The sequence below is a fragment of the Triticum aestivum genome, chromosome 2D (assembly GCF_018294505.1).
Source record: "Triticum aestivum cultivar Chinese Spring chromosome 2D, IWGSC CS RefSeq v2.1, whole genome shotgun sequence".
NCBI lineage: Eukaryota > Viridiplantae > Streptophyta > Magnoliopsida > Poales > Poaceae > Triticum > Triticum aestivum.
Window position 1 is genome coordinate 181,547,826 of NC_057799.1, and position 13,983 is coordinate 181,561,808.

Here is a 13,983-nt window from a genome sequence, read left to right on the forward strand (position 1 = left end):
TGGTGCGTCTCCCTTCCTGCCACACATGTGGCAGTTAGCGACGTCCTATAATTAAATGAAGAAAGAGAGGGTTGAGTATCATATCATGATACCGTATCATAATAAATGCTATGCTATTATGAGTCATGCATAACAATAAATAAAGTACTACATGATACTAATATATGATACTATGCATTAGGGAGGTAGTATCATACACTAGTATCATATGCATGATACTCCCCGTTACAAGCAGCCTAACGGATGCACTTAGACTTTTTTGAAACAATAGAACAAACATGTAAGAGTATATGATCCCAAGGCCTCATTAGCCCATAATGCTCTACTGAGAATACCTATGATTAAAAGGGTAAATCCTAGGCTAATGACACGATAACTCCCAGAATCCAAATACTCTATTAATTGATATTTATAGTAAGTTAGGAATGAAGGGACCGAGGTGCTTTTTAAAGCACTTATTTTTGCATAGAAATAGTAATCTCACCAAAGAAAAATGTTTTATCTAAAACATTATTTTCATTTTAGAAAAGAAATGGAATTTATTTCAAAATCTAATGATTATAATAGCGGCAGATAATAAGGATCCACACAAAAGAGTTGCATAGCTTAATAACATCATACTAACATGCATCATTAATCACTGAGATTGCAGGGCAGGTACTAGTATCATGGATTGATGCATTTCAGTTTAAAAGACCCAACGTGGCAAACCCTCGCATTAAAATAGTACTTGGCGTAGTTATTGTGCTTAAATCATTTTTAGAGTTCTGTATTTTAGAAATGGTGTGGAGAATATACAGAGCCCATGGAAGAAAGATCAATGACTCATATAAATTAGTTAATGGAAAATGCCCCGTAGAAGCCCAACGAGAATCTAACAATCCTGTTATAGAGAGAGAAAAAGTAACTATCATTCCTTTTTCTAACGAATCACATAACCCTCCAAGTTCACGAACTAATAATGTTAGCAAATGAATCATTAGAATTGCCACTTTCAAACTCATCGGTGTATATGCACTAAATCAATATTTGAGCCTCTGAGGTGGTGGGGAAGGTACATTTCCTTACATAAAAGACACATACATATGGTCTGTTGGAGAAAAGACTTTGCTCTAGCAAAGGGAGCACACCAGAAAAATATAGACCGTCTGTGTACATCTTCTCTCCAATATGTTTTTTCACTCAATCGGTCCACATGTCATCAAAGTTTGAAATTTCAAAGATATTAAAATTTTGATAATTTCTGTTGGCATGAAATATTTGTAACCTTGAAATTTCCGACAATATTCAAATGAAATTCAAATAGCCAAAGAATTTTCAACTTTTTCAGTGAGGTACAAATTTTTTACTTTACCCAAATGTTTAACATTACACGTGATAGTTGGCCATGCATGAAAGAGTAAGCGCAGTGTGGGACATGGCAATTATACTAATGTAGCGAATCTAGTAAATTCGGTCAGATGTTGTACATGGGAAGGAAGCCTCGTCACCGGAGGTCTCAGTGGAATTCCTGCAAAACTATGTGCGTTTTTTCTTGAGATTAATACGAGAATTTAGTATAGAAGAGATCTCGAAGGGTAAAATGTCAGTAGAGGATGTGAGGCCGGTGAAGGAAGTTAAAGCACATGAACCTATCCGGTAGGGTTGCCTTGTCCGTCGATGGGTCGTTTCTACTGGTGGATGGCACTGCAGCAGCAAGAATGATTTTAAGAAGGCCGGATGAAAGTGTTATCTTTGCTGCTCATAGCTTTCTATTCAATTATGATGATGCAGTGGAAGTTGAAATTCACGCTTTGATGTAGGGCATGGCCTTGGCAATACAACATTCTGAAGAACCGGGGGTGGTACAATCGGGCTCCTCTGAGGCGTTGGCTACATTATCCGGGAAGGGTTTATTAAGGCCGGCTTATGACCATCTTGTATCTTTTTTTTGCGGGGAGGGTTTATTGAGGTCGGCTTATGACCATCTTGTATCTGAAATCAAGTTTTTTTAGGAGGATGCCCTTGGGCGTGCTTTATTAAAATCCAAATGACAGTTACATCAAATAAAATGTATGGAAGAATGATGTATCTGAAATCAATGAAACTAAAAGAACATAATAGGGTTGCAGATCGGCTGGGCACGTACAGTCGAACTGAACATAGTACTACGGTATGGCTACAATTAGGACTACCACGTATTCAGGAGCTTCTACCTCTTGATTGTAACGAGGTAAATACACCACTGGTGCTTGAACTTGCCATGAATGTGCACTTTAGTGCCTGAACTTGCAAAATACATTAAACTGGTTCCGTAACTTGGCATAGACGTGCATATACGGTTCAAATCTCGTTTGTATACGTCCGTGATGCTGATGAGTCGTGCCGTCATGGCATGGGACTCACTGTCAGGTACAGGGTGTGCGGCGTGGTTTTCTCGAAGAACCCTCTAGAATATTATTTTCTTGCAATGATAAATTATAAAAAATATATGAATAATTAAAACGGGTACGTGGTTCAAAACAGCTACCTGACATGCGCATGTGATTGTGGCTAGCCAGTAGGCCGGCTCAAATTTAGCGTCATAAAAGGATTCATACACTATATATATAAAGCTAAACAACATAAATTTAAAATTTTATTCCAGCACTATAGCCTTGTTGATTTGAACCTGCAACCAGGGGCTATATAGCTGACGCAAATACCACTCCAACTGACGACATCGAATAGTAAAAATGATAAATTTAGGTTTATAACATAACAAGCCCCTCTCGCTAAACTAGACCATAGTGTGGCTCAATTTTCGACGTGTTTTCTTTTATTTCAAAATTTTGTAAAAAAGACGTAAATTATAATCGTGTGTTACAAACAATAGACTAAAACAAATTACATTAAAAATTTCATATAATTTCATAAAATACCAATGCAATAATTAAAACACATAATAAAATTATGAATTAAGATTATGTCTTATAATTTGAAAAAATGTTTGCATTTTAATAAAATATTAAAGTAGTTTTACAAACGTTCATATATGTAAATAAATTCTCATGTAATTTTGAATTTCCCACATTTTGAATTAAATATTCATGTAGTATATAAATGTGTTCATGCTTTAAGTAAAAAATGTGTGTTTTCTAAAAAAATACAAGCCTAGTGCGCCCTTTGATTGAGGATCCTCATATGAATAATACTTGAATCATATAAACATGTTTATCATTCATAAATATTTTCAATTGAATGGGTATGTTTTAAAATAACATGTGATTTTTTAAATGACATGAACATTTTTGCATTCTTTTGAAATTATGTTTGTTAGACAGTCATAAAGATTACTTGTACTTTTGATACATGAGAACTCATTGGTTGGAATGGCATCTGTGCCTGGTCTATAAGCTTTGGTCGGATGTTCGAGTCACATAGTTGGTACTATTTTTGCTGGTTCATTAAATTTCCTTTTATTTATACTTCGCAAAAAATCCTTTATTTATGTTGTTCCGCCTAGTTTATAAAGGTTATGAATCATCATGAAGCAGCAAATGTGAAGTGGTCTATTGGCTAGCCCGGCATGCACTTGACTGGTAGGTCGCCCTTTCTAACCACCACAGCGCTAGTCTTTTATTATTTTATAATTATAGTACAAAAATAATTGTAGCGCAAGGTTATGAATCATCACGAAGCAGCAAAATTGTCAGTTTCTCTGTAAGGGCCTTATTGTATGAAAAGAAAATCCGGAGGAGTTTCCGCAAAAAAAACCAGGTCACACACCCTTGTCTCCGTTGTCCAGTCACTGACAATGGGTCCCATGCCATGTTGGCGCGCCTCATTAGGGTCGCGGACGTATACAAACGTCATTTGAACCGTATATGCACGTTCATGCCAAGTTATGGAACCAGTTCAATGTATTTTACAAGTTCAGACACTAAACCGCACATCTATGGCAAGTTCAAGCACCACTGGTGTATTTACCTCGATTGTAACCCTCTTACTATGGAAATAAATTTCTTTCACCTGGCAAAAGAAAAAATGACCACATGCCAGAAAGCCCCCATGACCCATCATTTGCAAGCTATCTAAAAGTTACTCGTCCGCCAGTATAGAAATACTCGCACCATCGCAAAGTTTGGTTTCCACTAGCTAAAGCATGCAACATGCATGATGGAATCAGTTACCGCCCGCAATAGATGATTTTGTGCGAGAACAGTACGTGTGCCCGGCACTTTCCTCTTTCCCCATATCCGCCGGAACATACATTATGAACTCACAGTAGAGAAAATAAAGGTAGTATATTTGTCAGTGTTAAGTCTTAATCCGAATTTTATAATTACATAAACTCTCGGACAAAAAACAATATAAGAAAATAAAGGAACTACTGTGCTAAATAACAAAGAAAAAGTAAGGAGAAGTCGGAAGATGGATCACTTCTTGCGGTTCCTCGCAAGGAACCCATCCATAACCGCCTTCGTCTTGATTGTCTCCACTTGTCTCCTCGACGCCGCGCTGTGCTCCGGCGACGACGCAACCAGCAGGCTGTCGGCCGCCTTGGCCCTGGCAGGCGGCCATGTTCGCGGGAAGAAGCAGAGCACCGCGGTGGTAAGCAGCGTGGCCGCGAGCCGGCCGCAGAACATCATCATCAAGAGGCACACCAGCACCGCCGCCACGCCGACCGCGGGCGACCTCTTCTCGTCCGGCCGCTTCTTCGCCGGAGTTGGCACCACTTCCAAGCACAAAGAGGAGGAGGAGGAGGACCGGGAGCAGGACCGGGAGGAGGAGGAGGACGAGTAGGCCGAGTCCAGCGACGCCGCGGTGCTGAGCGCCGACGAGGACGTCACGGACGAGGACGACGACTTCCCCGCGCCGGCAGCGATCATGTCGTATATACTCAAGTCTTTTTCCCGGCGGCCCGGCGACGTGATCCTCTTCGTCCCCGTCGACGGCGACTTCTCGCCCTTGCTACCGAAGAAGAACCGCCACCGGCGGCGAGGAGTCCGGTGAGTCGTCGCGGCCACTGCCTCGTCGGCCACGGCCGCCGCGCCGCCGAAGCACGCGAGCTTCATGCCCGGCGCGCGTGGGTGTGGATAGATGGATATCTGGAGCGGCGCAGGAGAGGCTGTTGGCGTTGGCGTGCCGGTCGTGTGTCGCCTGGCTTATCGCGTCGGGTGTCGGTTCTGATGCTCCGTGTCCGTCTCCAAGCGTGGTACTTATACGGGCGTGAGCGTTACTGCTGCTAGTGCTAGTGCTAGTGTGTGTGGGGCACAGGCACGGGCGCCAGTGGTTGGCTGGTGCAGTGCGAGTGGGAAACGGACGGAAGGCGAAGGCGAAGCAGAAGGCGACGCGAGATGCGTGCGCGCGCGGGGAGGCGGTTCGCGTCCGCGGGGTTCAATTTGGGACTTTGTTGGACGCGTGCGTCGGTCGCGACCCGTGTGGCGAGGCTTTTGTTTGGGCCGGGCGCGTTGCCGGGTGGTTGGTTGACCGGACGGACTCTGCTGGTCCCGGCCGGGCTCGAACCGGATCCCATCGGGGGCCCCACTGGTTGGGCCTATGTGCTCGCTACTCGGTTCTGCGTTTAGCACGTTGCGATTACGTCGTGATTAATTAATTAGTTTCAGTGACTGAGGCCGTGTGGTGTGCGCATGATTTGTTCGCGTGATTGTGTTTGCGAATTGTATTAGGTCGCGTATACGAGCACGGATCTTTGTGTCGTGTTTGAGGGGGGCTGTGTGTTGTATTGTATTCAGATTGAAGTTGGCATTGTTTGGGTGAAGCTGAACAAAGATCTCGTGCGCTGCCTTCGAGAGATATTTACCTGCCTGCCAGAGTGGAGCTTTAATTTCAAAATATCTTGGAGTCCCTAGTGATGAAAATAGAATTAAGAATAGGGAGTAGAAAAGATTAACAAGAGGCCGGACAGTTGGCAAGGGAAATATCCTAATAAAATCCTTACGGGCTAGCATACCTCTGTACATGTTAATCCCTCTACAGAGTTCATGTTGGAATAGGAGAAAAGACTGTTGTTAACATCTACTATCTTCTACCTAAGTTTTTTGTGGCAATTGTTTTTGTGTTTTTCTTTAGTTGAGTTTTTTGTGGCAATTATTTAAGGTTTTCGATGAATACATCGGTTAGATGAGGGTCCAATCACTGAAGCAATCATCCCATGCATCCTTTTTATATCGCGTGTCACCACCATTCCACACCCACGCGTTCGTCGCATGTCCCCAATTCCTGCATGCTTCTTTTTCCTCCATTTCTTTCCACTCAATCGTTGTTGCTTCCATCCCAATCACCGTGGATATTTTTAGCCTAACGGCCGAAATCTAGCAGCTTGCGAGTCGTCTTCTCCTTCATCTTACGAGGATCAACCAGTGACAAGACAATTATGAAGTATCTTACAGTAGTGAAAGTTCATTTTAAAAAGGAAAACAGAATTGTCTTCTCTTCTAACTGTAGTTTGCTACACTTACTAGTTGTACAGAAAATGCCTTCTTTCGTAAAAAAACATTTTTTTTTAAGGATGACCCCGGATCTCCGTATCTGGATAATGTATGCAGTCATTTATTAATTATTCACAGACCCTCAAAAAACACATCAGTAAATCTGAAGCCACCATCTTCATAACATACGTCGCTACTCCTATCTAACTGATGAAGAGGTGCCGATAGTCCGAGCCGAATACCAAACAGACCTTGCACCAAAGCCTAACATCTAAAACCTAAGGCGCCAACCAAGCCACACTGCCGGGTCTGGGGTGCATGGCGCCCTCTCAGAGGCTGCCGCCGCCGTCTTCCACACTGCCGGGTCTTGGGTGCACACCGGTTTGGCCTTTGGAAATTTTGTTTTTCCTTCACAAAGTGTAAGACAAGGGCAGCCAATTATACTCACCGTTTTCATGTAATGATCATCTTGGAAGGTGGGAGGGAGGGTACTACGTACAATTATCGATGCCCCCCGTACTAAGTTTCCATGGCCTTTTCAGCCTTCTTCTAAAGTCGATCGCTTTTGGAGAAAGACATAGGCCTCATGTTAATTAATCAGTGACATGCACAACAAGTGCCTTTGTCTGGTTAGATAGGAAAGCTAGCAAAAGCCACAAAGGATTTTCGTTAATAATACAGAGCTGATGGGATTTGGGGAGAGGCGGCCGGGGCTAGTGGAGTCTTTTCGCGATGCGACGTGTCCATCAGGGAGTGTCCTTCCTCATGCAATACGGTTCTAAAATAGCGTTCAAAAAAGAAATAAGGGCTCTAAATATACTCAGTTGCATGAGGATGGTGGCTTCAATGTTCAAGAGCACGGGCGAACCAACCTGTGGTTGGATGGTTAGAAGGACTGTGGTATCCCCCAGCCCACCGGGTTCAAGTCCTGGTGCTCGCATTTATTTCTAAATTTATTTCAGGATTTTCGGTGATGCGCATTTACTGGAAGGAGACGTTCCCGTTGACGACGCGGTGCCCACGGTGACTTCATAAATTTCAAGATGATATGCCGACTCAGTCTTTCGGAGGTGCTCATAGGGGTAGGGTGTGCGTTCATAGGGGTGAGTGTATGCGCGTGTATATGAGCACTTGCCTTTTTATTGTGTTAAAAAAATGTTCAGGAGCATGGAGCAACGTTGTTGAACCCTCCCTGCATTTTTTTCGAGAAACTTCCAATATATTCATTTTCAATCGTATAGTTATCGCTGGAACGGATATGTCTAGACATATTTTAGTGTTAAGAGCATCTCCAACAGCCGCGCTAAACAAGCGCCACGCAACAAAATTGCCCATTTTAGAGCGCGCACAATCGGTAGAGTGGCTCCAGCGGGCGCGCAATAACCGCGCGCGCGGCATATAGAGTTGGGCGCGTGGTCCGAGTTGCCAACGCGCGCTGTGTATTTGGGGCGCCCGCTTCCGCGCTCGCGCCGTACTCTCTCCTCTGTGCCACCTTCGCCCCACGCGCGCTGGCGCCAGCGAACTGGACCCGATGGACGCACGCGCTGGCACCCCCCTCACCCCATCCTACAGCCGCGACCCCTCCTCCACCGCCGCCGCAAACCCTAGCGCGGGGAGCATTGGCCTCGCCTTCGCCGGAGCTCCCCCGAGCATCGGCCTCGCGCGCGGCCTCTTCATGCCACCGCGGATGACCTCGGCGCCGGGTGGCGTCGCGCTGGCGCCCGCCGTGATGAAGCCACGTGCCCTCCCCCCCCCCCCCCCCCGAAGCTCCCAAATGCGGCGCGGCCGAAGAAGGGCAAGACATTCGCGAAGAAGAACAAGGCGACGGATGGCTCCAGCACCTCGAAGGCGTCGAGGAAGAGCTTGCAGGGCGTGTGACGGGCGCGGCGGCTACCGAAGCGCGGCAAGCTCACTTGTTGAGCCAGCGGCCGACGCGCACAATGTATTCGAGGATATGCCCCAAAGGTAAAAAAAATTCCTAACTTTTTTTCTTGTTATTTTTTGAATGCATACATATAGATAGCTTATTTGCATTGTTTTATATACTTTGTAGTCTCAATGATGATGCATACATGTCAACTATGGGTGTTGGCTCCAACAATTCACATTGGTCTCAAACCAATGACATGCACTTCGATGACCATGAGTTCGAGGTGGACGAGGATGGTGAGGGCATTGTCGACGCACCGAAAGGAAGAGCGGGCAATTACACCAACGCCAAAGACATCTTACTATGCAATACTTGGTTGCAAGTGTCGAGGGATCCATCCGTTGGAGGTGATCAAAGTAGAGATGCTTATTAGCTTCGGATGAAGGAACACTTTGATGTTCGCAACGTGAGTGGAATTGACCGCTCCGATCGATCTCTTCGGTCCCGGTGGTCGACAATCAACAAGGATTGTCAAAAGTGGGCAGCCGCACAAAAGGCGGTTGACAAGTTGAACCCAAGTGGCACTAATGAGGACGATAGAGTAAGTGTCATTTCATCCATGTTCATCATACTTGTTGTTGGTGTTTGAGTGCTAACTTGTTTTGTTTTCATGTAGTACAACATTGCACAAAACTTGTTCAAAGGAGAGGAGAAAAGGACCAAGAAGGGGAAGATCAAGAAAGGAAGGCCATTTACCTTGCCTCATTGCTATGACGTGTTGAAGGATGATGAGAAATGGAAGAAGCGTGATGATTTAAATGATTTGGATTTGAGCAACAAACGCAAGCGAACAATTGAGTTGGATGATGAGGAGGAGGATGATGCATCAAGTGATGACGGTAAGAGAAGCCCCACACTCAACTCGGTTTCATACTCGAAGCCAAAACGACCGGATGGGTGTAAGAAAGACGCAAAAGAAAAGAAGAATAATAAAGGAGATGATGAGCTCAAAAACGCTATGGAAGCTGTGAAGGCAAGAAAAGAAGCCAACGAGGTGAGGAAAATGGCAAGGAACCAAGATGCCGCGGCCGAGGAGAGGAGGTTGGCGGCCGAGGAGAGGAAGGTGGCTTTGGAGGAGAGGAAGGTGAGCAATGAGGAGTGAACTAGATTGTTGGATTGGGAGAAGCACTTGTTCTTCTTGGACACATCTATCCTCAATGAGGCGCAAAAGGAGTGGGTCAATCTTGCCCGTGAAGAGGTCTTGATCTAAAAAAGAGCCATGATTCGCGCAATGGGCGGCGGTGGCGTTGGCGCCATGGGAGGCATGGGTGGCTTTGGAGCTACCATGGGCGGCATGGGTGCCATGGGTGGCTTTGGAGCTACCATGGAGACCATGGGAGGCATGGGTGGCTTTGGAGCACCTCCCGGCGCCATGGCCGGCATGGGAGGCATGAGTTTTGCGTCTCTCATGGGAGGCATGGGTGCACCTCCGGCCGCCATGGGCGGAATGTCTTCCGGTGTGCCTCACACCCCTTCCCATGAAGATGCCGTTGAAGATCTTGCCAACACCGTCCGAGCTTCACGTGATGCGGCGCGCGACAATGATGAGGAGGAGGAGGAAGAATCTTCTTCGGAGGAGTCGGATGAATCGGAGGAAGATGATGACGAAGATGAGGACGAGGCTTGATGTGTCTTTCGTTTGTGTCATGAACTTGGTTGGATGAACTTGTGGGCATGAATTTGAACTTGTGAGCATGAACTTTTATTCATCAACTTGTTGTGTGAAATTATATTATGCCATGTTCATTGCATTTTGAATGTTTGAAATCTATTTTGTGTCCAAAATGCAACATATGGCATGCGCCGACGAGTCGCGCGCGCTGCATTTTACCGCGGCTGTTGGAGCCAGCGCTGCCCGCCGTGCCAAACCAGGCGATGGGCGCGCGGCAAAGTAGTTTTTAGCGCGCGGCGCGTTGGGTGGCTGTTGGAGATGCTCTAAATACTTGCATCTGTTTGAAGAACGAAGTGAGTATTTCTTTCAAGACCAAAAGTCATGTGAGTATTAAACAAGTCTGAATTTAACAAGAACACCTTGATGAAACATACATGACCAACGGGAACTTTTTGCCATCTCCGACCTACAAGTTGTTGGCATGGAGTGAACCTAGCTCGATGCCACACCTTCCCACAGCGTTGAAGCCCAGAGAGCCGTTGTGATTGCGACCAGGAAGTCATGAATGCCTCGGGTGGCGGCGGCGCCTCCACCTTCCTCACCTCCGCTCCTCCTCTCTTTCACTTTCATCGTCATTGCCGACCGAAGCCGCCAGGGCAAAGCCCCTCGGGTTGGCTAGCGGCAAGGCTCCCCCTCTCTCCCCCATGCGTGGACGGTTAGTGTAGGATGTCGTGTCCATGCTGGGGCAGCGAGCTTCCGTGGGGTTCAGCGGCGTGGCCCGGGCCGGCGCTCCAATGGCACACACATGGTGGCGGCACGACGAGTGTGTGGCTCCCGCTCGGTGAATCAGGCGCAGACAACTCAGTCAGGATTTGGCAGATGGTGTGTCCCCGTCGCATGTGTTGGCGGGCGTATGGCGACTGGACTGGGTATGGTGGGCGATATTGAACTGCGACCAGTGTCTCTTGGTAGTGCGGCCCCGGCGTGCTTGAACAGGGTACTTCAGCGCTCCGGCATGCGAGTATTTTTGGGTGATGCATGACCAACACCTCGTTGGCATGGGGCGGTGGCGGGCTTGGGCCTGACATGGGCAGGCCACGGGGGCGGGGTGGCGTGCGGTTCGCCGGAGTCCAACTGTGTAGATCTAGGGTCGGGGTGGAAGGTCTCGCTGGTTGGACGGGCTCTGGTCTATTGACGCCTGCAATACCAGTGCACCCTTTCCGGGCTGCCCCAACGACGATGTTTGCTAACTCTATGGATCCGCACACCGGACGAGGTAAGGGTTCCTGGAAACATGGACCAGTGTTGATGTGGCCACTCATGACTGTGGCAGCGCTTCAACTCGACGGTTTCACTCACCTACTGGTCGTGTTAATGTCGAGGCTTCAGTGACCAGGTCCCCAGGCGGCGGTGGTGTGTTTGTCTTGGATGTCGGGTGGCGGCCCTGGATGGTGAGTCTGCACGGTTGGCTCTAGGTGGGTAGCATGGCAGTTGTGGTGGCGCCTCCTTTTGGCTACGTGTAGGGGAGGGTGGAGGGTGTCCCTGGTGTCGTCGGAGCTTCAGCGGTGGCGAGCCCCTGGTCCGTATCTGGAGGCTTGATGCGGGCGTCCCCTCCGCCCTCGTGGGGTGGGTCGACAACCTTGCGTTCGCAAGGGGCATCTGTGTGGGTCTGGGCGAAAGCTCTGCGCTCCGGCACCAACAGCGGCAGCACCTACGGGTGTCGCTTCCCTCTAGGGGGGATGGGGGCTCACAGTGCCTTGAATACGTTGATCTCCAATCTTATATAGGTGTCCTCGTGGTCTCTACGTTCTCGTTCCTTGCTTTCTCCTGGCAGGAGGAGCTCTGCACAGCACGGAGTGAGCGGGATGTCTCTATCGTGAGATGACCCCTTCGGAAGATGGTTTGGTGTGTTCAAGTCCTCGGTGGCCAGTGGTTTCTCAGCTTGGCCCCTCTTCAGAAGTCTTGGGTGTAGTTTGTTAGGCTTGGCTTCTCCTGTTTTTATTGCGCAGGGTTGGGTTTGAGGCACTTGTGCCACTCGCCCGATGTCGTTTGATTTTTCTTTTGACATGCTTGTTTGAGAGTTTCCTCAACACTATATATTGGTTCAGCCGTATGTGCTTTTATCTATAAATGGGAGGCTGATGTCTACTACGCAACCTTCTTCTTGTAGACGTTGTTGGGCCTCCAAGTGCAGAGGTTTGTAGGACAGTAGCAAATTTCCCTCAAGTGGATGACCTAAGGTTTATCAATCCGTGGGAGGCGTAGGTTGAAGATGGTTTCTCTCAAACAACCCTGCAACCAAATAACAAAGAGTCTCTTGTGTCCCCAACACACCCAATACAATGGTAAATTGTATAGGTGCACTAGTTCGGCGAAGAGATGGTGATACAAGTGCAATATGGATGGTAGATATAGGTTTTTGTAATCTAAAAATATAAAAACAGCAAGGTAACTAATGATAAAAGTGAGCGTAAACAGTATTGCAATGCTAGGAAACAAGGCCTAGGGTTCATACTTTCACTAGTGCAAGTTCTCTCAACAATAATAACATAATTGGATCATATAACTATCCCTCAACATGCAACAAAGAGTCACTCCAAAGTCACTAATAGCGGAGAACAAACGAAGAGATTATTGTAGGGTACGAAACCACCTCAAAGTTATTCTTTCTGATCGATCTATTCAATGGTCCGTAGTAAAATAACACGAAGCTATTCTTTCCGTTCGATCTATCATAGAGTTTGTACTAGAATAACACCTTAAGATACAAATCAACCAAAACCCTAATGTCACCTCAAGTATCCATGGGTATGATTATACGATATGCATCACACAATCTCAGATTCATCTATTCAACCAACACAAAGAACTTCAAAGAGTGCCCCAAAGTTTCTACCGGAGAGTCAAGACGAAAATGTGTGCCAACCCCTATGCATAAGTTCACAAGGTCACTGAACTCGCAAGTTGATCACCAAAACAAACATCAAATGAATCACGTGATATCCCATTGTCACCACAGATAAGCACATGCAAGACATACATCAAGTGTTCTCAAATCCTTAAAGACTCAATCCGATAAGATAGCTTCAAAGGGAAAACTCAATCCATTACAAGAGAGTAGAGGGGGAGAAACATCATAAGATCCAACTATAATAGCAAAGCTCGCGATACATCAAGATCATACCACCTCAAGAACACGAGAGAGAGAGAGAGATCAAACACATAGCTACTAGTACATACCCTCCGCCCTGAGGGTGAACTACTCCCTCCTCGTCATGGAGAGCGCCGGGATGATGAAGATGGCCACCGGTGAGGGTTGCCCCCTCCGGCAGGGTGCCGGAACAGGGTCCCGATTGGTTTTCGATGGCTACAGAGGCTTGCGGCGGCGGAACTCCCGATCTATTCTGTTCCTCGATGTTTTTAGGGTATATGGACATATATAGGCGAAAGAAGTCGGTCAGGGGAGCCACGAGGGCCCCACGAGGGTGGGGGCGCGCCCATGGGGTAGGTCGCGCCTCCCTGCCTCGTGGCTTCCTCGAAGCTTCCCTCACGTCTACTCCAAGTCTCGTGGATTGCTTCCGTTCCAAAAATAACTCTCCCGAAGGTTTCATTCCGTTTGGACTCCGTTTGATATTCCTTTTCTTCGAAACACTGAAATAGGCAAGAAAACAGCAATTTGGGCTGGGCCTCCGGTTAATAGGTTAGTCCCAAAAATAATATAAAAGTGTTTAGTAAAGCCCATAAACATCCAAAACAGATAATATAATAGCATGAATACTTCATAAATTATAGATACGTTGGAGACGTATCAGCATCCCCAAGCTTAATTCCTGCTTGTCCTCGAGTAGGTAAATGATAAAAGAAATAATTTATGAAGTGTGAATGCTAGCAGGTGCACAAGTTTGATCAATGATAATTCCAATCACCTTTTCTAGCATCATTATATGTCATAACAGTAGCTCATATCATAAAGCTTCTCATGATCAAGTAACAAGCTATTCACATGTTAAGGTATAGATCATAAACTT

The 13,983-nt window shown here is 46.7% G+C and overlaps 1 protein-coding gene across 1 annotated transcript; it reads right to left on the bottom strand.

Moving 5' to 3' along the window:
- Window positions 1-4,250: 4,250 nt before the first annotated feature.
- LOC123049140 (uncharacterized) lies at window positions 4,251-5,391 on the bottom strand. Its single transcript, XM_044472129.1, has one exon. The coding sequence runs from the start codon at window positions 5,034-5,036 to the stop codon at window positions 4,398-4,400; it is 639 nt and encodes a 212-aa protein (XP_044328064.1). The 5' UTR covers window positions 5,037-5,391; the 3' UTR covers window positions 4,251-4,397.
- Between the last annotated feature and the right edge of the window lie 8,592 nt (window positions 5,392-13,983).